Below are 24031 nucleotides of genomic sequence, written 5' to 3'. Positions count from 1 at the left end.
TTATTCTAAATTGGCCAGAAAACACTGGACATTTAATCATGGAGCATAACTCTAAGGACCGATTTTTCTTTTTCTCCAGTGAACAAGAAATTAATTTAAAGTAATGGATACCATCATTTTTTCAATAAGGGAAACATCTAAAAGATTACCATGATCCATCCTGAATTAAGGCAGGCAGTTATCACTTTAAACCATATTTGCCTTTCAATTTTACCACCTTGTGGGCAAAACAGAGTCAAATACGTACACTCTATTCAATGAACATCACTGAGTATTTTTATGTATTCTATAAGTACATATACTTATTTTTCTACTTCACTAAAGAAGGCCATACAGGTATTTTAGGTCATACATAAGATTTTACCTTGTTATTTACACGTCAATTTTTGTTCATGGCCATTTATGATGCATACTAGACCAGGGGTCAGCAACATTTTCTGGTGGTGGGCCATAATGACCGAATTCAGCTTGAAGGTAAGTCCAGGATACTTACTGGTCCGCTTCCCTCTGCTGCCCAGCTGTGGTATGGTATGGGTAAAGTGCCTGGCCATGACTCAGTGCAGCACATATTCAAAGCCCCTCACCTCCAAACATTACTCAAGTCCCCACTCTGCAGGCCAGATCCACTGAATCTGGCCTATGGGCCATAAACTGTCAACCCCTGTACTAGGCCATGTTTTAACTGAATGACCATTTATCTGATGGCTTATATTTTGTGTATGTGCCATATCTGCTAATTAATTGTCATATTGGTGTAGCATAGGATAAGAGTTTTATTGCAAGGAGACTAGCAAGGTGGCTACATTATGATTTCAAATTCTCCTAAATTTGACCTGAATGCAAGTAGATGTAGGCGATACCTCTTTGACTCTGCAGACAGAAACAGTAACTCAGCTGTGAACACCAAATTTCTTAGGTAAAAACTAGCAAGATAAAAATGTTACTATTTCATTGCTGATAGTTTCTCTTACAAGCTGATCACAGGCAATACCTACTGGGCAGGGTGACCATATGTCCTGGACTGGGCAGGACAATCCTGTATTTTGGAGGCTCAACATCCCAGCCACTGGAGAAAATTGAAGTAAAAATCCCGGATGGTCAGAAACCCGCCCCCATGTGCAGCTCCTGAGTCAGAAGCCATGAAGGTTCCTGCCAACCTGAGACTTTTGCTTCAACTTTCTCCAGAGAGTCCAGCCAATGAGCTCCTCCCTGGACCAGACCCCGCTGGGCTGCAACTAGCATCACTTGCACACTGGAACAAGGGTCAGGAGAGGGGTACACATGGGAAGCTGCAGGGTCAGGGGGAGGACCTGCATGTGTATGTGCGTGCGTGCGCACACGCACACACACGCTGGCACCCCCCTGGTGATCATCCTATCCCAGATTTCCCTCAAATATTATGGTCATCCTACTATTGGGAGATGCCACACCTCCCAATTAACAAAAAGTATAAAATTAGGGTCTCAATACCTTTCAGCTGAACTAATCATCCTGCTACCTATGAGAAATTACACCTTCTGGATCAATTTCCCCACATGTCATTATATTGCAAATATAAATGCTGCAATAAAAATGAAAAAAATTAAAAATTAAAGAGTGACAAAGTAAACCGAACATCAAAATTAACATAAGAAATGCTTTTAATGCACTGTTCAATTTTTACATCAAGTCACTCAGTTTTTCAGGTACCTGAAATGGTGGCTGAATTAGTCTTTGCAGTGCAAAAGAACTCAAAGCTTTAAATCTAAAGATTGGAAAAAAATTAAGAGCAGATGGCAGCATTGTTTAAACTAACTGATGGCTCCTTGTTCAATTCTAGAAATCATTTTACCATCTCAAAAGCTGAAGTCCCAGTCTCAGAAAAAGAAGTAGTGGGGGGGGGGGGGGGGAAAATCAATTGTACTTTAAGATCCAACCAAAAATCTCCTAACAAAATAGAGAATTTTAAAAAGTGGTATATTTGTAATTTAATTTTATGCCATCAAATATAGTTTTAGTTAGCAGAAGACTTCCTGAAAGAAGCTATTTGAAGGTGACTGAATCAAGTACAGGAAAAGGTTCTGAATCTGGTAGTTGTGAAGTCATCAACTCTTGCAAGAGAAATTTGATAATGCAAGAGTTCTTTAGACAAATGTTCTTTTTGTCCCATTGTCTTACAATCAATAACTGCAAACTGAAACTAGATAAAAAGGCAGACAAAATAAGACAAATTAACAGTGAGAGTTAACTACCCACTGAAATTGCTTATGAAGGGTTGGCTATGTTTAGTTCACCATCACTGGAAGTGTATAAAAATCAAGGTCAGATTATTTTCCTAAAAATGTGTCCTAGGTCAAACAGGAATTAATTCAGGAAAATTCTATGGCCTGTGTTAACTTGGAAAATCAGAATAACTAACAGCAGTCCTTTTAGGCTTGTGACCTATACATCTTGTTCCTTGTCTACTGACATGATACGTTGCTCTGGTGTCATCTGTCAGCACCTGAACTGCTGATCCCTAAAGGAAAGGCAGGAAAGCCTTAGCTGACTCCAAAGTGGCCCAGCCCTGCTTAAGGGAGGCATGGCGGCCCTAAACTAGCTGGAGGAGAGGGGAGGGGAAAGGCATGACCCAGCCTAACCTGGGCCAGGGGTGGGGGTCAGCTGGGGTGGCCCAGCCCAGATCCAGAAGCAGGTATGAGTTTCCCATGACAATTTCTATACTATACACCTTTGTACTCCACAGAAAACCCTGCACACTAAAAAAACCCTAAACATTAAACTGTACACTAACAAAGCTGTATCTAACAAACAAAGGATACTGTACTGAATCAGTTAGCGAGGAAGAAATTTTTCATATACATAGGATCTTTGACATAATATAGATCTAGTTAACAATAGGTTTACAATACAATTGCAGAGCAGAAGGCCTCTAATTCTGGTGACCAGAAACCACATGCCAAAGCTAAGCTATTTATACTTGTATTTGCTATATTTTTACTTACAGTTTGAGGATTGATATCTTCTTCTCCCATGGGTTCATCAACAATTTGCTGTCCATTCTGTAAGAGATGTAGCAAAGACATGCCAAGTTACTACAACTGCTGAATTCAGTTAAAGCAGAGAGAAATAGATGCATCTAATATCCTGGCATAACCCCTATCACTTTGACATCAGAGCTCTAGTCTATGAAACCTATTTCTTGGTTCAAATACAATGATCTATGAGGTAAGCATGTTGCTGACACTAGAAAGCAACACCCAAGCACTTCCATATAGTACAACAGAACAAATAAACTTTTTTTTTTTTTATTAACACGTTGATTTTGCAAGCCTAACTGCCATTCATCAAGTCATCATCACTAAAGATCTTACAAAGTAAAATTACATGTTGAATTTTAGGTCGTAATTTTAAAAAAAGTCACAAATAGGAACGGAAAAAACAAAAATCTTCAGGGACAAAACGTCATGACCCTGAACCGATACAACCATTTCACATTTCCCAAGAGCAAATGCAATCAGTGCATATTTCTATATTCATCAGGTACTTAATGGGTCACAGGTAAACTGCTAAAGCTCTTTGCTTCACAACTCATGCCCTTGGATTATAAAGATGAAAATACCTGCTTGTCTGTGCCTTCAAATTTGGAATTCATCATGCAGGGTAAAATCCAGAACATATTCAAGCAGGAAACGCTGTTTTAAAATTAGCTTGTTTTTTGAAGTTTGGACATCTCAGATGAATTTTTCTTCAAGGATTTAGAGGCATTTTATTTACAGCCACAAAAAAAAGATTTAGTAAGCTGGAAGAAAAGCATTCTCCCCTTTCTCCCACACAGCAAGTACTGCAGAGTATGCAATATGGTTATCTCAAGTTTTCTAGCAGCTGCTAAAGCCCGACTGAAACAGTGTATCATTTCACAATACTTTTTAAGAAAACAGTGGTCACTTAGGTGCTCCATTTATACTGGAGGTAAAAACTGAAAAATCTACATGCTTACGTAGTAACGGGGAGTGAGCAGCTTTCCCTTAAGAGTGCTTGAGACCAAAGCCTTCAATTTCTCCGATCTTTTAAGCTGCATCTTTAAAAGGAAGTTCCTAGTCCTTAGGATTGTGAGGGTAATCTAAACAATAACTGAACAGACACCGACTGATGCAATACTGTACTGAACCAGTAAACAGGCAGCATCTTTGCTAAGCAGCAACAGAACAAGATTAAAGACTGTTCTGGTTTGTTTAAACTTTGTACACTCAGAACTGTGGTCGCAATGTTGTAGACATCAAAACCATTTGGAGCAATGTTATGTGATAATGTTAGGGAAAACCCTGAGCAGGTACTATAATTAATCTAATGTAGGAGCATGACCCCTTAACTTTCCCCTCCTTCCTCTCCTACCCAACGTAATCGAAGACTAGAGTAGAGGCCCCTGTATATCCTTACAGCAGCCTAGATGCTTCTGAAGGGACTTGGGAGACCTCTTTTCTATTAGAGTTAGTACGTTCCAAGAGGAGGAACAGACTTTTAGACTGGGCTTAGAGCAGGGGTGGGCAAAATATGGCCCACAGGTCAGATCTGGCCCATGAGGCCATTCTATCTCTCCCCCATGCAGCCCTGCTCCCCCAGCCAGAAGCCCCAGCAGGGACTTCTGGCCTGGGACCACATGGCTGCACTATGCCAGAAACTCAGGTAAGGGGGGAAGACCCCAAGGAAAAGCTGAGTGGGGGGGAAAGGGGGAGAAAAGTGGCCTCTTGCCCACTCAGTGTCCCGCTCGCAGCCTGCATGGGGCTGCCTACGCCTGCTCCGGATAGCCCCGCGCAGGCTACCAATGGCAGCAGGAGAGAGTGCTGGCCACGGGGCTGGGGAAGGAATGCTTTTCTTCCCCCACCCCCGCTCAGCTTTTCCCTGGGCTCCTTCCCAGTACAGAGGAACGCAGCCTCCCCCCCCCCATGGCTGGAGCTCCCTGCTGCAGCAGCTCGCAGACCACACTGGGCTGTCTGGAGCAGGCACAGGCAGCCCCAAGGCAGGCTGCAAACGGCTGCAGTGCGGGGCTCCGGGCAGGGAGGGGCTGCTCCCCCCCTCCCCACACACTCAGATTTACAAGCTGCATGCAGCTCTCCAAGCTGCCAGGCTGTGGTCCTTGCCATCTATGTGCTGCACTGAAGCTACATGCATGCACGGGCATTTATTGGCCAAATAAGACCGATTTCTGATACAGTCAATTTTCTTTATATTGGTGCTGCTCCAATATCAAACCGATGCATTGGTGCACCTCTGATTCCAACCCTGTTCAAGTGTGTTTGGGGGAGGGGTGGGAAGAATGTGTGGGGCATCTGTCTAAATTAGAGGTGCTCAACCTCAGCCTGCAGAGCCGTTACATCTGGCCTATGGGGCTTCCCAGGGATTAGGAACAGTGGCCACCCTCCCCAGGTGCCTAATTCCCATGCCTCCCCACCAGCACAGCCAGATCTGAGCCAGGCCCTGACCCCCTTCCCCCAACATGGCTGGATCAGGGCCAGGTTGCCCCCCAGTCTGCTGTGTGTGGCCAGATGCAGCTGTGCCTGCCCTGGGTGCTGGATCAGAGCCACTGGCCACATGCAGCCTATGGATGGATGGGACACTGCCCATTCAGTTCACCAACAGAAAAGGTTGAACACCACTAATCTAAACTATTCTTTAAAATCTCCAAGTAATTTGTTCCAGTGCTTAATTAATCACTCATAATTTAGACAGCTATTCTTAATATGCAACCTAAATGTCCCTTGCTACAAGACCATTACCTTGTCATGTCCCCTGCAGTCAGAGGGAAGTCTACCATCATCCTCACCATCTACTATATTGCTTGTGCAGTGTAATATGATTCCAAAGCACCTCAGCTTCTATCTACTTTTAAGAAGTACAACCCCCCCCCCACAAAAAACCAACATGAGTAAAGGACTAATCCATGGCAAAAATTTTGGTAACAGTAACTCTGAATTCTACTTTAAGGGCTGCCTAAACATCGCTTTTTCTTTTCTCCCACTTCGACATTATTGAGCAGAAGTGAACTAGTTAATGATCTTAAACTTACAAAAATGAACACCAGGTAATCACAATTAGTTCAAGAACTTGTACCAAAGAATTTATTAAGTTTCCATTCTGCTGCTATGGACACTTCCTTTAACAGTCAGTCATGAAAGCTGTTTTACTGCACGGAAGTTCCAAAGAAAATTGCTGGCTGACCTGATACGATGTCCTAAGTGAAAACCCAAGGCTATTTTAGGAAACAGTTTAGGGTGAGGAAGTAGGACCCACTGCACGCATCGTTCGGCAGATGGTAAATCAGTTGAAGTGTCAGTCGTAACAGCCTACAGCTCACCAACTCTGTATACAGATATTCCATTGAGCAATGCAGTCTAAATGCATGAGAACTCAGTGATTTAAATTTGACAGACTATCAAATTTAAAAGTCAAATTGGAGTAAGGACTCAAATAGAAGCAGATCTTCTTTATAAAGTAGTTTGCTATTGAATGAAGAAAAAGTATACTGCCTTGCAGCGGCTTATAATAATCTGCTATTATGGCCAAATGCTCTTTAGAGGACAAAGATGAAACAGTCTCTTTCAAGATAGATAATCTAGAATATGGCAAGAGAATGGTACCAGGCTAATGTTTCCCTATAGCACAATAGGTGAATAATAGCTATTTCAATTAGTATACTTACCTCTCTGAATGTTTCCTAGATTTTAAAAGTAATTTTACAAATTCCAAGTGCAAAGAAGAATAACACACAAGAGTGCCAATATTCAGGCTATCAGCTGAAGAGTTTGATTAGAAGCAGGATCTATTACTTATAGGTCTATGGAAAGTCTTTTATTCTAGGGAAGGTGGTACCAATGGAAACAGTCTTCCTAACAACGCCAAAAATTAGAAGGACAGATGGCAAAGTTATCAGAATCATACAAGTTGGGTCGGAAGGGACCTTGTAGATCTTCAAGTCTGACCCCCTGCCTGGGCAGGAGAAAAAACTGGGCTCAAATGATCTCAGCTAGGTAGTCATCAAGCCTCCTCTTAAAGACCCCCAGGGTAGGAGCCAGCAACAGTTCCCTTGGAAGTTGGTTCCAGATCCTAGCCACCTTAACTGTGAGGTAGTTCTTATGGATGGATATCTAATCTAAACTTACTCTCCAACAACTTATGGCCATTATTCCTAGTTATGACAAGGGGCACTAGGGGAAACAAGGTCTCTCCCAAATCCTTCTGGTTCCCCCTAGTGAGTTTATAGACTGTCACCAGGTCCCCCCTCAGCCTTCTCTTGTGAAGGCTGAACAGGTTCAGGTCCCGCAGTCTCTTATTGTAGGGTCTGGCCTACTGTCCCCAGATCATTCGGGTGGCCCTCCTCTGGACCCTCAACGTTGTCCACATCCCTCCTGAAATGGGGCACACAGAACTGGACACAGTACCCCAGCTGTGGCCTGACTGGTGTTGCACAGAGGGGGAGGATCACCTCCTTGGCCCTGCTAGAGATGCACCTGTGGATGCATGACAAGGTCCGGTTAGCCCTGCCAACTGTGACCTCGCACTGTCAGCTCATGTTCATCTTGGAGTCATTACTGACTCCAAGATCCTTTTCTGCTTCCGTGCTTTCAAGAAGTGTGTTTCCCATCTTATAAGTGTGCTGCTGGTTACTACTGCCCAAGTGCAGCACCCTGCACTTGTCAGTATTGAAGCATATCCTGTTTTTGCTAGCCCACCCCTGCAACCTATCCAAGTCTTGCTGCAGTCTTTCCCTCCCTACTAGCATGCTCACCTCACCCCAAATTTTGTAATGACAGAGCACAAATAATTTTGTTCTCATGAACACCCCAAACTGTACTGTGCCGCGGTGCTTTGCTATGATCTGTAAGGGTGTACTTTTGCTAAAGTTACTATGTGCCATAACTGAATTAATTACATCTTACAGGACCGGCTTCAAGAAAGCTCTCCTTGTCAGCTGTTAATATGACTTCTTTTGTGCATATAAGCTAGATGGATGACAACAAATTAGGACTGTTAGCCCTCCAACACCTTCCCAAAGTTCTCCTACAGTCCTTCCCCAATCTTCTTTTTTATCTATCTTCTTAGTCCAGCATGCAGACCAGGAACGAGCCTCGCTTTACAAGCCAGGTCAGTATTCAAACCACAATGTGCACAGATGTCAGTACAATGGATAGCATTCAGCAACTAGACCATTCCATTCCCAGTCCAGAGCTGTTATTTGTAAATGGCGCCCTAAGACAAAGCCTGATCTGACTGCTGGGTGTCACCCTTTGGCAAATGAAACTATTTCTGGCATAAATTTAGCAAGAATCATGATTTTGGAAGCAATAAGTAGAAAAGGAAAAGCCCTCTGTTTAACATATGTGACAGACCATTCTAAAAGTTATTCAGCTTTGTTTTCATTTTTGGCAACTAAAAGCATTAAACATCATCTTTCTTGCTAACTGTAATGCTGTGGGAGTTGCCCAGTGAGCAAAACTCCCAAATGCCTGCATAGGGAAGATCCTACTTCTTACTAATGGAGTAGACATTTAACATACAACTCTTTAAAAACAACCCCCCAAACAAACAAACAACCCCCCCTAAAAAAAATCATTGAAACATACAAATAAGAAAATTGAAGTGAAAGAAAATGAAAGAATTGACAGCTTAAGAAAATGATTCTCAAGCAGGTACCCAACAAAAGTAGGTGTGAGGAGGTAAGCAGATGAGTACAGGCTCAAGCTCTCCTTGCCTGGCTCCTCTTCAAGGAGGTAAGCACTGTAATAAAAACTATTTTTTAAGATGAGGTACCACTCAATTCACAATAGTTATGGATGCATGCACCGAGTCTGATAAGGGGTGCTTGTGTCTAAAGTTTGAGAACTACTGGCTTAAGAAGAAGGATTTTATATCATTTGCCATCAACACCAAATCACACGTGCATATCACAAACAGTTGTATTAAAAACAGACACAGAATTATGTTGTAGCTATCTCCAAGTTTGCCATTCCACAAGATTACTTCTAAAGTAATAAGTATGCAGAAGGGAAAGTCATGAGGAAAATGAGCCACATAAGATGACATTGTTTTATCTTTGCACAAAAAAATGATCTATAGCATTCTGAAGTCTGTGATGACTAAATTATGAGGCAGGAGGGACCTGAGCTGACCTGGATGCTCTGTGGCAAGGGGATAAAGGGATGACACCTGGGTTGTCCATACTGCATGAATGGTGGGGGAGGGCAGGGCTGTTGACACAGTATGCAACAGGTGAGCCAGGCTGCCCATGCTGCACACAACAGCAGTGGAAGGAGCTGCTCACGCAATGTGCCTGCCCAGGAGCAAGGTAAAGCTGCATGCATGGTAGAGTGGGGAAGAGAGGGGTGAGGGCAGGGGAAACTGCCTGCAGGGCAACTAGCCCAAGTGATTTGTTGGCCCTCCGTCTGCAACCAACATAGCATGTAGCTCCAAACCACCAAGACACACTGAACTGCCCTGCTGTAGGTTGATCGTTGACAAGAGTTGACCAATTTACCGAGGACTGAATTTTCCATGTTGGATATATTTAGGCAACTAAAGAATATGAAAATACATTCTTAGAAATACTTCTAAAAAACTTGGGTCATTTTTTAAAAAGTGGCAAAGACATTACCTCTATTTCACCCTGAACTTTGATCCTCAATTTGCTCACACTAAACATAAGCAGTACCTTTTACCAATATATTCTTGGTAGTCTACAGCAAAAACAACGCAGAATGTTCTGCACAACATTTAAGATGTGATATTTGGGCCTTACATACATTAAAGTTCTTCACACTTCAACTGGCAAGGCTATGCTACACCTATAACAGGTGCCCCAGGTATTGTAGTTACAGTAGCAGCAGCCCTGTAAGCTAAACTAAACCTCATCTTACACTGTTTAATTATGTAGAAAGCAAGACAGTGTGACCCCTTAGAAATTACTCATTCAGAAGCGTAAGATTTCTTAAGTGATAGCCTATGTTGTCAGATGCTATTGCCTACAAAGGCTTATGACTGAACCAGTTAGTGTCTTGGATGCTACACAGCCATACCTTCCATCTGATTTCAGACGACTGTGGCTAATCACCTCTCTAATGCTTAATCATATGTTACTTGTTGACTCACTTCAACAGGTAAACCTCCTTCTAAAGAAACTTCCTGGGAGTGGCAAACAAGACACAGAAAAACTAGTGACACTGTCACGTAGCCATGTTAAGTGGACTGCCAAGCCTCACTGACATCTGAATGGGTCTGTTGGGGTACTACTATGGATAAGCTCAAGGGGTGCTTGAGTGGAAAAAATGTTGCTCAAACATCTCTGTACAGGACTGGAGATTGGAGCAGGGCAGCATAAAAAAAGAATGTTATTAGAGGTATGGGAGAGGAAGACATACCAACTTTGGAAAGCTTCAGAGAGAGAGAAATAGATTTGGTTAAAGGAAGACAGAAGAAACAGGTTTGCCTTTGTAATAGAGAAGGATTCAGTTGAGTTGAGGTTAGAGATTAGCATAAAAGGATCCTGGACTAGTAGTGTTCAACCTACGGCCTTCTGAAGCCATGTCACCTGGCCCATGAGGTTCCCTATGGATTCAGAACTGTGGCAGCCTCCATGGCCCTGTGCACAAGATCTGGCTGACATGTGGGCCTGATCCAGCATACAGTCAGCAATTGGCCCCATGCCACTTACACGACCACAGGTCTACTGTCCTAGACCTTCTTCGATAGGCCACAAGTATCTTCTCTCCAGAGCAGCCAGCTGCCTAAGTTTATCCTTGGAGCTGTTCCCAGCCTTTCTGCAGCAAGACTATGCATAGATGCAACAGTGCATCAGGCTCCACATTACAGGGTAGTACCATACACAGGATGGACAGGTGGTACAGCACAGCTTCATACCACCGATCTGTATGTCATATCAGAACTTCATGGGCCAGATTGGGCCATGGGTTGCTGATCTGTGGTCTATATTGTTTCTTTATCCTATCTCCAAAAACAGCCAGTTTCAAAAGGAAAGTGCAAGGCACCCACAAGAAGATTACAGCATTACAGGCCCATAAAGGAGGTTTATTTTTACCCCCAAGTTCTATTAGTACACCCCTTATGCCATGAAATAAGAGCTTAGCTTTATAAAAATTAACCTACCAAATATCACAATGCATTTCACTACCCACTTAGCTGGGTATTTTAAAATCATAGTCATACTCTTATTCAACAAACTGATTTTCATTGATTCATAGATGTTAGGGTCAGAAGGGACCTCAGTAAGTCATCAAGTCTGACCCCCTGCCCAGGGCAGGAAAGAGTGCTGGGGTCAGATGACCCCAGCTAGGTGCTGGTCCAGTCTCTTCTTGAAGACCCCCAAGGTAGGGGAGAGCACCACCTCCCTTGGAAGCCCATTCCAGATTCTGGAAACCCTTACTGTGAAGAAGTTATTTCTAACGTCCAACCTAAATCTGCTTTCCATCAATCTGTGGCCATTATTCATAGTTACTCCACTGGGTGCCCTACTAAATAGAGCATCTCCTATTTCCTGCTGCCCTCCCCTGATGAATTTATAGGCAGCCACAAGATCACCTATTGGCCTTCTGCTGCAAGGGCTGAAGAGATCTAGGTCCCTCAGTCTCTCCTCACAGGGCCTTAGCTGCAGGCCTCTGACCATATGAGTGGCCCTGCTCTAAACCCTATCAAGATTCTGCACATCCCTCTTGAAGTGCGGCGCCCAGAACTGGATGCAGTACTCCAACTGTGGCCGGACCAGTGCCGCATAGGGGGGAAGCATCACCTCCCTGGATCTGTTCGTCATACATCTGCTAATGCATGGTAAAGCATGGTTAGCCTTGCTGATCACTTTGTTACACTGACTCCTCATGTTCATCCTGGAGTCAACTATGACTCCACGATCCCTTTCTGCTTCTGTGCTGCTGAAAAGGGCATCCCCCAGCCTGTAAGTGTGTTGGTGATTCTTTTTGCCTAGATGCAGCACTTTGCACTTATCTTTTTGAACTAGAATTTTGTGCTTATACATTTTTTACACAACACACTTGTATTTCTTTTATTATTTGTTGCCTTTCAGCTTCATGAAACTTTCCCCCAGCATGTCACTGTATAGGGCAATAGTATGTCCCCCATTTACTCCATCAGAAAGTTGTAAATATACAATGCATTTTAAACATCCTTTTGTAGTCCTCTCCTCTCTGAAGGGCCAGTCCTAATCTCTATTTCTCTGTGTAAATATTAACTTGCTCTCAATTTTCATCTCAAACATTTTACCATATCACTTTCTTCCCCCCTCAATTACCTGCTTCATCTTTGTTTAGGTCAAGGGTGCCCGTAGACATGCCAGCAGGCTGCTCAGATGCGCTGTAATTACAGCATCCTGGAGCAGACTCAATCAAGTTTGCTGGACAGTGCAAATCTCCAACCAGCCTCCAGGTCTTGTGCATCAGAACCCTCACACTTCAAACTGGTCATGGGGGCACTTTAACTAAAGCTCGTTCAACAAACTTTAGTTAAAGTGCCCCCCGCTGCCATTTTGAAGAGTGGGGATGCAAATGCACAAGATGCTGTCCATGCTTTAGAGTGGCTCTCAGAGACACTCTAATTAAAGTGCTGCCCCCCATCCACCCCTGAAGCACATGTAAAAACACCCCTAGATACTAAGTGACACTATTCAGTATGCTTAAAAACCTTCTGTACCAAATATTTTTACTTCCTCACTTTTGACAGGCTTCCTCATTTATTTGCAATCGCCTTGTGAAAATTTAGTCACCATTGGCTTTTGGTACAATTCTTCTTCTAGCAATTGCTTAGCTTATTTTCTGGCCATAACATAACTGAGCCAAACAGTAACTCAGTCCTCAACTCATCTATTAGCAGCAAGGTTTTACATAGTCTAAGAAGGGGATTGGCTACATTTTTGGGCCAAGTGCCAAAACACGCACAATCACAACTTGTAAAATGGTAGTCTACTGGGGCAGATGACAAGGGAGCTGCAAGGTGCCCAATCCTTGTTGTGACAGAGCACCCCTGAGGTGCACGTGCCAAGCAAAATGCCTTTGTGTGCCATGGTCTGGCACTTGTCAGGGGGTTCCCACCCCCTGTACTATGAGATTTGACATTCAATCCATCTCTACTGGCACAATTGTGCTAAACCCTGCCCTCCACAAAAAAACCCAACAAAAAACACAGCATTGCCTTTTAAGCATGTAGGTAACATGAAACCACCACTGAAAAGTATCCCTTCACCTCAATGGGATGTTAACACCAATAATTAAAGATCAAATTTGAAGTGTCAGTGATAATACTTATTTAATTGTAGTTCATTTTAGCAGATACCACCAGCTAAAATGCTTCAATCATAGCTCCCAAATACCTTCCACTGCCTAGCTCAACTGACAAAACTTCTAGTTCACAATGACAAGTCAGTCTAACACCACTATCAATTGTCAGCTATATTTTTTTAACATTCTGAAAGCTGAAACTGTGGAAGTACTATAAAAATGTTTAAATTTCAAAACTCACTACTGTTCCACTACGCATTTTCCATGATTTATTAATTAATATCCTAATCCTACACATGTTTGAGACCCTTCAGCTCTTGTTGATTTCACTAACCTTGGAGGACACAAAGCATCTCACAGGAAGAGGCTCAAAAATCCTCCAAATCTTCATTTAAGTGAAACTGCGACAGAACTTTTGTATTTTCTCAACAAAGAACCACAAATTATGATACCTTTGTAGAAGATCTTAGATCCAGTTTGCGGCATAGTAGGAAGGGGAGAAAAGTACAATATTTAATAATAGTCTCTCCTGTTGCGTGATCTAGAATAGGATCAATCTTTTGGGCAGGCGTGACACAAATTCACCCTGCATCCTCTTCCAGTGCCACACTGATCCCTTTCCTTTGCCCAGTCTGCCACTCCATTTTCTGCTTCCTTACCTGTACTCTCAATCTGATTTGCTACTCTGCTTTATGCTCCCCGCCCTATCTGTCACTGCTACCCATCCTCTCTCTCTGATCTGCCACATGCCCCACAGAGGCTCCCCAGGCCACTTGAAAAAGGGTGGCCAACCTGTGGCACACCTGCTACAGGCAGTTACTGTGTGACCTCTGGGCATTTAGTACAGGAAAGCACTAGAATGGAGACCGAGAAGCTCAAGGACAGGAAAACACTATGAAAGGAGGTGTCACCATGCCCCTGTTACCTTAAGAGGGAATGAAGGCAGAATTAGGTGGCTGCAAAAAATTCTGACAGCTGAACTGGTGTCAGCTGAAGAGCAACTGGCAATAGGAAGGAGTTACGACTCAACTCCAAGGTAGTAACATACGGCCAGCCACTTGCCTAGAGCTAATCAGAATAGAACAGAAAGCTGTCCTAGCAACCTTTTTGAGTGGTGACTCTGGCAGGGCTCCTGGGCTAATGAGAAACTCTTGGACTCGGTGAAAAGCAATGGTCATGGGATCAGACAAGGTGGAGCCTAAGGAAACTACAAGTGAGGTTCCTGTGTATTTCTTTGCCATGCCCCAGGCCTTTTGGGATCAGGACACAGGAGAGAATGGAGCTCTCTAAAAACTGCTGTGAAGCTGTTCTTGTCAGCATTGGAGAAGGAGTCCAAAGGAGTAAGGGGAATTTCCTGAGTAACCTAAAAGAGACGGGTTGCTGGGCTGGGGTCAGCCAGCAAATAAAAGACCTAAGCTAGTGGTAGAAGTAGGGAGAGCCTCAGGGAAAAGCAAACCCCCAGGATCCAAGGAAGTACTGACTGTCAGTCACGAGACATGGGATGATTAGTAAGGGGTAAGCAAAGGTGACCAGAGGCTCCCGAGAACTGTGCAGGAGGGTATGACACCACAGAGAATAGAGGGTAGCTGATGGCAGGCATATGAGCACAGGGGTTACTCTTAGAGACAGGGCTAGGGACTCAGTGAAACTGAGGTAGAGCGGACAGGAAGGGTCCCAGAGCATCATACAAAGGGGTGAATGCCTAGGAGAAACACTGCTAAGTAAGAGGCAGGCTCTGGATAATTGTACCAAGGATGAAGAAGCCCTGAGGACTGTGTTGAGAAACAGTGCTGGCGACAAAGAATTGTAGAAAAATTAGAGTTGGAAGGGACCACAGGAAGTCATCTAGTCCACCTGCCTGCTCAAAGCAGGACCATCCCCAACTGGATCATCCCAGCCAAAGCTTTGTCTAGCTGGGTCTTAAAACCTCCAAGGATGGAGCTTCCACCACCTCTTTGGGTAATCTGTTCCAGTGTTTTACTACCCTCCTAGTGAGAAAATACTTCCTAATATCTAACCTGAACTTCCCCTGCTGCTGCAACTTGAGACTGTTACCCCTTGTTCTGTCACCTACCACCACGAAGAACAGTTTAGCTCCATCCTCTATGGAACCACACTTTAGGTAGTTGAAGGCTGGTATCAAATCCACCCTCTCTTCTGCAGATTAAATAAGCCCCTCAGCCTCTCCTCATAAGTCATGTTTCCCAGACACCAAACCATTTTTGTTGCCCTCCGCTGGACTCTCTCCAACTTGTCCACATCCCTTCTGTAGTGGGGGAGCCCAAAAACTGAACACAGTACTCCAGATGTGGCCTCACCAGTGCTGAACAGAGAGGAATAATCACTTCCCTTTACCTGCTGGCAACAATCCTACCAGTGCAGCCCAGTAAGCCATTAGCCTTCTTGGCAACAAGGGCTCACTGCTTGCTCATATTCAGCTTATTGTCTACTGTAAACCCCAGCTCCTTTTCTGCAGAGCTGCTGCACAGCCAGTCAGCCCACAGGCTGTACCAGTGTATAGGACTTTTCCAGCTTAAGTGCAGGACTTTGCACTTGTCTTTGCTGACCCTCACGAGATTCCTCTTAGCTCAATCCTCCAATTTGTCTAGGTCACTGAATCCTAGCCCTACTCTCCAGCTTATCTACTACTCCCCCGCCATCTTGGTGTCATCTGCAAACTTGCTGAGGGTGTACTCTGCCATCTTCCAGGTAGCTGATGAAGACATTGAACAAAACTGGCTTCAAGACTGACCCCTCAGGCACTACACTTAATACCAGTTGCCAACCAGACATCGAGCCATTGATTACTGACATGCCTGCTCAAAGCCCTGAGCCTGATGCTCCAGCCAGTTTTCTATCCACCTTACAGTCCATTCATCCAGCCCATATTTCCTTACCTTGCCTGAGAGATTGTTGTGGGAGACCATATGAAAAGCCTTGCTCAAGGTATACCACATCTACTGCTTTCCCTGCAGCCACAGAGCCAGTCACCTCATCATAGAAGGCAATCAGGTTTGTCAGGCAGGACTTGTCCTTGGTGAATCCATGCTCACTGTTCCTAATCACCTTCTCCTCCAAGTGCTTAGAAATCGATTCCTTGAGGACGTCCTCCATGAATTTTCCAGAATGAGTGGTCTGTAGTTCCCTGGTTCCTCCTTTTTCGCTTTTTAAAATATGGTCACTATGTTTGCCCTTCTCCAGTCATCCGGGACCTCTCCTGATTGTCATGAGTTTTCAAAGATGAGGGTCAATGGTTCTGCAATCTCATTAGCCAACTCCCTCAGCACCCTTGGGTGCTTCTCATCCAGCCCTGTGGACTTGTATATGTCTAGCTTTTCTAAACAGTCCTTAACCTGTTCTTTCACCACTGTTGGCTGTTCACCACCTCCCCAACCGGTGCTGCCAGGTACAGTAGTCTGATGCAAAAAAAGGCACTGAGTACTTCAGCTCTTTCTGCATCCCGTCACAAGGTTGCCTCTGCCATTCGGTAAGGGACCCACACTTTCCCTGATCCTCCTCTTGCTACCAACATAACTTGTAGAGACTTCTCTTGTTACCCTTCACATCCCTTGCAACTGCAATTGCACTCTGGCCTTCCTGACTTCATCCCTGTATCCCCAAGCAATGCTTTTATATTGCTCTCTAGTTATTTGTCCAAGTTTCCACTTCCTCTAAGTTTCCTTTTTGTGATGTAGTTTGCTGAAGAATTCCCTGCTGAGCCAAGCTGGTCTTCTGCCATACTTGCTAGCCTTTCTTCACATGAGGATGGTTTGTTCCTGCACTCTCAGTAAGGCTTGGTTAAAGTATAGCCAGCTCTCCTGAACTCCTTTCCCCATCAGACTGGCTTCCCAGGGGATCCTGCCCAAGTGAGTCAAAGTCTACTTTTTTGAAGTCCTGGGTCCTTACTCTGCTGCTCTCCATTCTTCCTTTCCTCAGGATCCTGAACTCAATCATCATCTTATGGTCACTGCTGCCCAAGCTGCCATCCACTGCTACATTACTTATCAATTCTTCCCTGTTTGTGAGCACCAGGTTAAAAAGAGCATGGCCCTTAGCTGGCTACTCCAGCACTTGCACCAGGAAGTTGACTTCAACACTCTCCAAAAACATCTTAGATTATTGCCCTTTCAGCAGATGCCATGGTGATTGAAGCCCCCCATAAGAACCGGGGCTTGTGAATGGGAAACTTCTGGTAGTTGTTTGAAGAAAGCCTCATCCACCACTTCCTCCTGGTCTAGTGGTCTATAGCAGGCACCCACCTCAACACTGTCCCTGTTGTTCTCCCCTCTAACCTTAACACAGAGACTTTCAGCAGGCCTCTCTCCAGTTTCACACCGGAGCTCTGAGCAAGCATATAGCTCTTCTATTTTAAGTGCAACTCTTCTTTCTCTTCTACCCTGCCTGTTCTTCCTGAACAGTTTGTACCCATCCATGACAGTGCTCCAGTCATATGAGCTATCCCACCAAATCACTGTTATTCCAATCATGCTATAGTGCTGTGTCTGTGCAAAGACTTCCAGTTCTTCCTTCTTGTTTCCCAGTCTCTGTGCATTTGGGTACAGGCACCTGAGCTAAATAGTCAATTGCCCTGATTTCTCAGGAAGTACGAGAACACCTCCCCTGTTGCCTTCTCTTGCTTGCTCTTCCTCCAGGTCTCTTGCTCCCCCACTTACCTCAGGGCTCTGGTCTCCACCTCACAGCAAACCTGCTTTAAAGCCCTGAACACTAGGTTAGTGAACCTATCTGCAAACCTCAGCATCTCTCTGTCAGATGGATCTCATTTCTTCCCAGCAATCCTTCTTCTTGGAACAACATCCCATGGTCAAAGCAGCCAAAGCCCTGCTGGCAACACCACCTATACAGCCAGGTGTTGATCTCCAGGATGCACCTGAGCCTGCTACATACCACCACGAGCAAAGATAACCTTCTTTGGTTGTGCAGCCACCACTGAATTCAGGGCTTTGCATCCTTGCTAGCCATGTAAAATTGCAGTGGTTGCAGGTCCAGGCTGAGACACCTCTTGCAGCAGAGCCCTGTTCCCACTTTCCTTCACAGGCTAGAGGCTCAGACCCCCAGCCTCAGTTCTAATACTCCTGGATGCACCCCCACATGCAGGGGAGTGCACTTGGAGCAGCAGAAATAGCTTGGTAATTGAATTTGCAGTACAAATTTATGCTGCTACTTTTTGCTAAAGTGCATGCCCCTGCACATGCACTTTGGTGTGGGGCAATTTGCCCCGCTTCAGGCAAACTGCACTTTCCTTGTTCCTTCTGGCTCTTGGAATACTGGAGGAGCTGGGGTGCAACTAAGGGAGTAGAGACACTCTGTTGGGCAGCCAGTGTCTCCCTGCAGGACCAAACCTACATGTCTGCCGGAACACACTCCAGTTGTATGTGTTGCACTTTTTTTCCTCATCTTTTTTTATTTTTTGCTACTAAGATTTCCTGGTAGCAAAATTTGCAGCGCGGGGCATGTTTTAACATTCTGGGCACACAGTTTGTGGTGCTACAAAGAGGTCTGTGGTGCCACAAACTGCATGTGCCTGCATGTCTGGATGTGGCCCCTGAGTGCAAGCTACCAGGTATACCTCTGGCAAGCCGGGATCATAGTGGCATTCAGGGGAAAGGGTGGGACTTAACTTGTGGCTTGCCTCCTCAAAATGCTGCCCACTATTGATCTATATATAACCTGTCCTGAGAAGCAATGTACACTTGTTTTTTCACATTTATATCCCACGCCATCCAAAAGGCTCAGAGTAGCTATTGAAACTTTGGTTCAGTCATATAGCCTGTTTACATACAGTTGAAGCAGCCATTAACTCTGAATTTCTTTAGCATTCTATACGAAACAGTACACACAGAGATGAATTGAAGTGCACGGATTTAATGCTGACATTTCCTGACCCTATAAAGTTTGACTTTGCAACATTAATACTGTTTTCATGTGGGTGCATGTGCAAAAGACTTTATAAAAGCAAACTAAAACTCCTGGCATCATACTGGCATACAAACGGGGGCATTTTTTTGTTAACTGCATCTCAAAATCAGACATCAGAAATCAGCCCAAACACCTGCAATTTCATTAGGTTATAAGCGACTAAGAAGAGAATCTCAGAACGGGAAGCTCCAGACAACTTTGAGAGAGAAGCCCTGCCAATCATCATCATCATTCATGTTCAGATAGCTTTTCGTCTTCCTACAATCTATATTTTTATCCCTAGAGATTCAAATTCAAAGACAGTATCCCACTGATTCTTCAGCATTACGATTCAGAAATGCCAGTTATACCACAATCCTATTCAATTACCAAGCTCTGCAGTTTTATCCTTTTGTTTTCAAGCAAAACGGGTACATGGGCTTCTATTTCTATTTACCTGTGTTGCTCAGGATTCCTGAGTAGCATTTAATTCAGGTAATGTAACAAGTAGGAGTGTGTGAAACAGGCTGTATTTGATTCGGGTTCGGCCCAAATCAGGAACAGCGATTCAATTAATTGATTTGGTTTACTGTCCCGATTTGATTCGGCCGAATCCGAACCTGAAGATTCAATGCTGCTTTGGAGAATCAGTGATAGGCCACAGACACAGCTACATACCTCGAGGTACCAGGCATGGCTTGTGAATACTGCAATGGTGCGTGGATGGAGAGTCCCACAGGAGTGCAAGGGATCCACTTCCAGGCGCGCTGGGGACTCCCCACGCTCCTGTAAGATGCTCCATCTGCCTCACATCTCAGCATTCATGAGCCACCTGGTACCTTAAGGTATGGAGAAAAAACACTTAAAGCTGTGTCTATGTCCGAATCATTGAATCTTTCCGAATTGATTCAGAGGGTTCCAATTCAATTTGGAGAGATTAAAGGGTCTCCTGATTTAATCTGGATTCAGAGATTCAGCCACTGAACCAGGCTGAATCTCTGCCAAATTGAATCAGTGATCGAAGTGTCTCATGGCCCTAGTAACAAAGTATCAGACTGAGGGTTCACACAGAAATAGCCCAATCTTCCGCATTCTACAGAGGATTCAAAACAAAGATGGGATACAACAGTAGACCGCATTCAATCAGCAAATTTTAGTGAGGGGAGGAAGAGCAGCACCTTTCACTTTAAATGAAAAAGGAATCTTTTATACAGTGTTTTGGGGGGTATTTTAATATGGTTAAGAGGTCAGATATCTAATAAATCCCACAGACTATTCAGCATGTTATCAATTATATCCAGTCAGTACTAAACATTAATGGTGCAATAAACCAGAGCTACCAAAACAAAGAAGCTTGTCTCTAAAAATTAACTTTCAACAGCTGTAAGAGCCATAAAGTCAAGGCAGTGATTTAAAGTCAAGCCATTTTATTGCATAGTTAAAATCAGAATTAAATACTGATTCTACAAACCTTATGTAGAAACCACTCAGCTTTAAAGTACATGAACATTCCCACTGAAGTCAAGGGAACTGCTTATGATTACAGTGTTTACAGAACTGGGGCCTGGAAGTGACCAAAATAGCTCTGGCCAGTAAATTTAGTCATCTGGTTAGAAGATGTATGGTGAGGTTTGCAAGCCTGCATTTAGGTTACTGAAAAATTATGACCAAACAAACTGAAAAGGAGGCATATTTTCCCAAAATAGATTAACTGTAGTCTCAAATATATCAGACTATTTATCAGAAAATAAATAGTACCATAATGGTGACAGATTTAGAGATGGCACTAGCCTGGATCTCTAGAACTGAGCTCTGATCTCCAGAATGGTCTTTGTACGTGCCTCTGAACAAGTCAGTTACCCTTTATTTCTCCACTTTACAGATGTGTCAGGATGCATGCATGTGTGACACTCTAACATAAGGATAAATATACATCTGGATCAGGGGTTGGCAAGCTTCAGCATGATGGTCAGAAATAGCACAGCTCTGCCTGAAGTTAGGTTGGCCCTGCCAACACAGCCACTACCGGTTCACTGCTGATGTCCATGTAATCCAGTTACTACTGACCACTGCAGAATCCCATTGCTGCTAAAATGCCAGTTATCTGGGCTTCACATGTTGGATGAAATTGTCTGGTGGGCTAGTTCCGGCCCACAAGACATGGGATGCTGACGCCTGACCTAGATGGACCTTTAAATACCACCCAGCTAAATTCCAGGGCTAGGGGTTTAAGTCTTTCTTATACCAGGATCCCAGAGCTGCAAACCTAGCTATGCCGTATTACACTTCTTCAAATGAAAACTGTTCTTCGGTTAGTATGATGGATTACAGTCACAGCAAGGAAAAAATATTCCTATAAACAACAGCTCATAATACCATCTATTTCATGCCGGAAATCAATCTGGGAAGAAAAATACTACTTAGGGGCTTTAAGGCAGTTAAACATTGACAAATTTAAAACTACCTATGTTACACTGTAACTAAGGGAGTAATTTGATAAACCTATTTTGTATTCTGCATATGAAAGAGAATCATAGTATTACAAAGTGTACAATAATGTTAGTAAATTCAAAAACAGATGAATGAAATCATTTGCATGAAGTACTAAATGGATGGCAGATTTTATGTTTACCAAAAATTTGGTTAATTGAAACAGGACCTTTTACCCCTTACCACCCAAGTAAAATTACAGTAAAGTGCTTCAGCATTTTTCTTTCCAGATGGGTATATTTCCTTAACCAGCATTCACATAGCTATGACATCTGTTTTACTGATGGAATCAAAATCTATAAGCCTTTCTTCAACAAGCTCATCTCACTGAAATAGATGTATACTATATATTATTCATCAGATTACTGATGCATAATATACAGAAAATTAATAAAGTGAAGCAAACCACACTAAAAGAAGTTTCATTCGACATAAGTCTGTATGTAAGAAGCAAACTCCACAAATATCGCACGGGAACAAACTTGTAGAACTATGGTAAATGTACTGACAACAGTGTTTTGAAAACCCTTAGTATCATAGCCAGCTGGTAACGTATTGAATAACCTTCAAAGTTAACAGACACATTTCATTTAGACAATTCTATTTATATTTTCTGTCCTTTCCCTTGCTTTAAGTTGTGTTGCAGATGTGCTGTCTGTTCCTTTAGCTTATTCCCCATAAGTATACCATACGCAAAGTAAGTTCAGAGATAATTACACCTGGAACATGACAACTTCAAATGGCAGTCCTGTCATCAATCCCAGCCCCAATCCTGTCAAGTGCATTCACTCGACCTTACTTTCAGCACAACCAAACTTCAAGTTAAAAACATGCACAAATATTAGCAAGAACAGAGCCATAAGCACCAAAACCACACCATACCAGGTACATGTTCTTCTTCATCTCAGTTGCTCTAGTATTCATAACCTCAGTGACACACACAGCTAGACACACAAACCCATATTTAAACCCCTGATGTTGGTTAGTAAAGACCAATGCTAGAAGCACGTTTCTGAAAAAATAAGGTTGTTAATATATGAATTTACATGCCTATAGTTATATGCCAATTCTTGAAGTTTTTTACCACTTTGTCTATTTCACACATGCAGCATCTGCATTACAAACCCTGCTTAAGACAGATATCAGTTAAGGAACTTGGGGCAAAACCTAAGGTGATGTCAATTATCACAGTTTCAAAGGCTAATGGGACTGTACTGATTTGCAACAATGGAGAACATTTAATATACCAAATTATTTCTAACAGCGTTTCTTTAAAAATTGCTACCCCAGAATTTCATATCATATAGCCACCAAGACCATAAACAAAATCAGTGTGCCCTGATGTATTAGTTTCTGTAGAAAAAAAGCAACCTAGGAGTTCATCTTTGATACTGTATAAATTTATGCTTGTATTGCAAGCTTTTGCAATTGTATACATTTCCTTGTAGAAGAACCACTATCCACAGCAATGGTATAATTTAAAGCAAGAGGAAGTTCTGCTATTATTAATTCATTGGAACAGCACCTTTGCCTGCATGAATCAGTTTATACCACAGGGACCTCTACCAGTACAAATGTCCAGACCTGAATACTTTAGGACTTAGTGCTTCTCTGTGGAATAGTTAGTTTACTGAGACATCAGTGGTGTTTTATAAAAGTTGTTAATGAGAGAGTTCATGTACCTCTACAGCGGCCAAGTCATAATGGTGCTCCACAGGGGCCAAAAATCTACCACAAGGTTGTAGAGGCATATAGCACAGGCAGGCTCAAAAATTCATGGACAATAAATCTATTAATAGCTAGCTATTAAACAGAGCAGTGAGAGATGGATCCTCTGGCCTCTCTAAACCAAGGATGGTGGATGCTAGGGAGTGTGATGAATAGGGCATGGATCACTCTAGATATGCCCAGTTCATTCTCCTTCTAAAGCAACATTACTCAACCTCTGGGTTGTGACCCAAAAGTGGGTCACAAGAATATATGAAAGGATCATGAACAAACTTTAAAAATGATTTTCCTTTAAAGGAGAAAAATGTGAGGAATGGTGGCATTTTGCTAGTAGGCTGGCAGAGTTCCAGCCTGCAAGGGGCTGCTTGGGGCCCCCACCCACTGCCCCACACCCTGGGGGGTTGGGGGCAGTGGGTCAGGAGTGAGAGGCACTAGGTCAGGACAGGCCATTGATATTTACAAATGGGTCCTGGTACAACAAAAAAGGTTGAGAACTACTCTAAAGGAGTGGCTCCCAACCCTGCTACACTTGAGGCAAGCCTCATAGCTTCAAGAATTTTGCAGCACACCATTTCAAAAACTAGTGTATTTATTACAGTGTTTACATCCTTGCAGAACAGCCATGC

General features: G+C 43.4%; 1 protein-coding gene across 3 annotated transcripts in view; it reads right to left on the bottom strand.

Annotated features, from left to right (window-relative positions):
• RPS6KA3 (ribosomal protein S6 kinase A3) overlaps positions 1 to 24031 on the bottom strand; it is a 103064-nt gene that overhangs the window by 77283 nt on the left and 1750 nt on the right. For all 3 annotated transcript variants that reach the window (XM_019529189.1, XM_019529187.1, XM_019529188.1), the window contains exon 2: positions 2982 to 3038. In XM_019529189.1, the coding sequence (XP_019384734.1) occupies positions 2982 to 3038 (57 nt within the window). The remainder of the gene's footprint in view (positions 1 to 2981; positions 3039 to 24031) is intronic.

This window comes from Crocodylus porosus, unplaced genomic scaffold, assembly GCF_001723895.1.
Source record: "Crocodylus porosus isolate Cpor-Errol unplaced genomic scaffold, CroPor_comp1, whole genome shotgun sequence".
Taxonomy (NCBI): Eukaryota; Metazoa; Chordata; order Crocodylia; family Crocodylidae; genus Crocodylus; species Crocodylus porosus.
The sequence above is the reverse complement of the archived record's forward strand: the minus strand, read 5'-3'. Positions and strand labels throughout refer to the sequence as shown.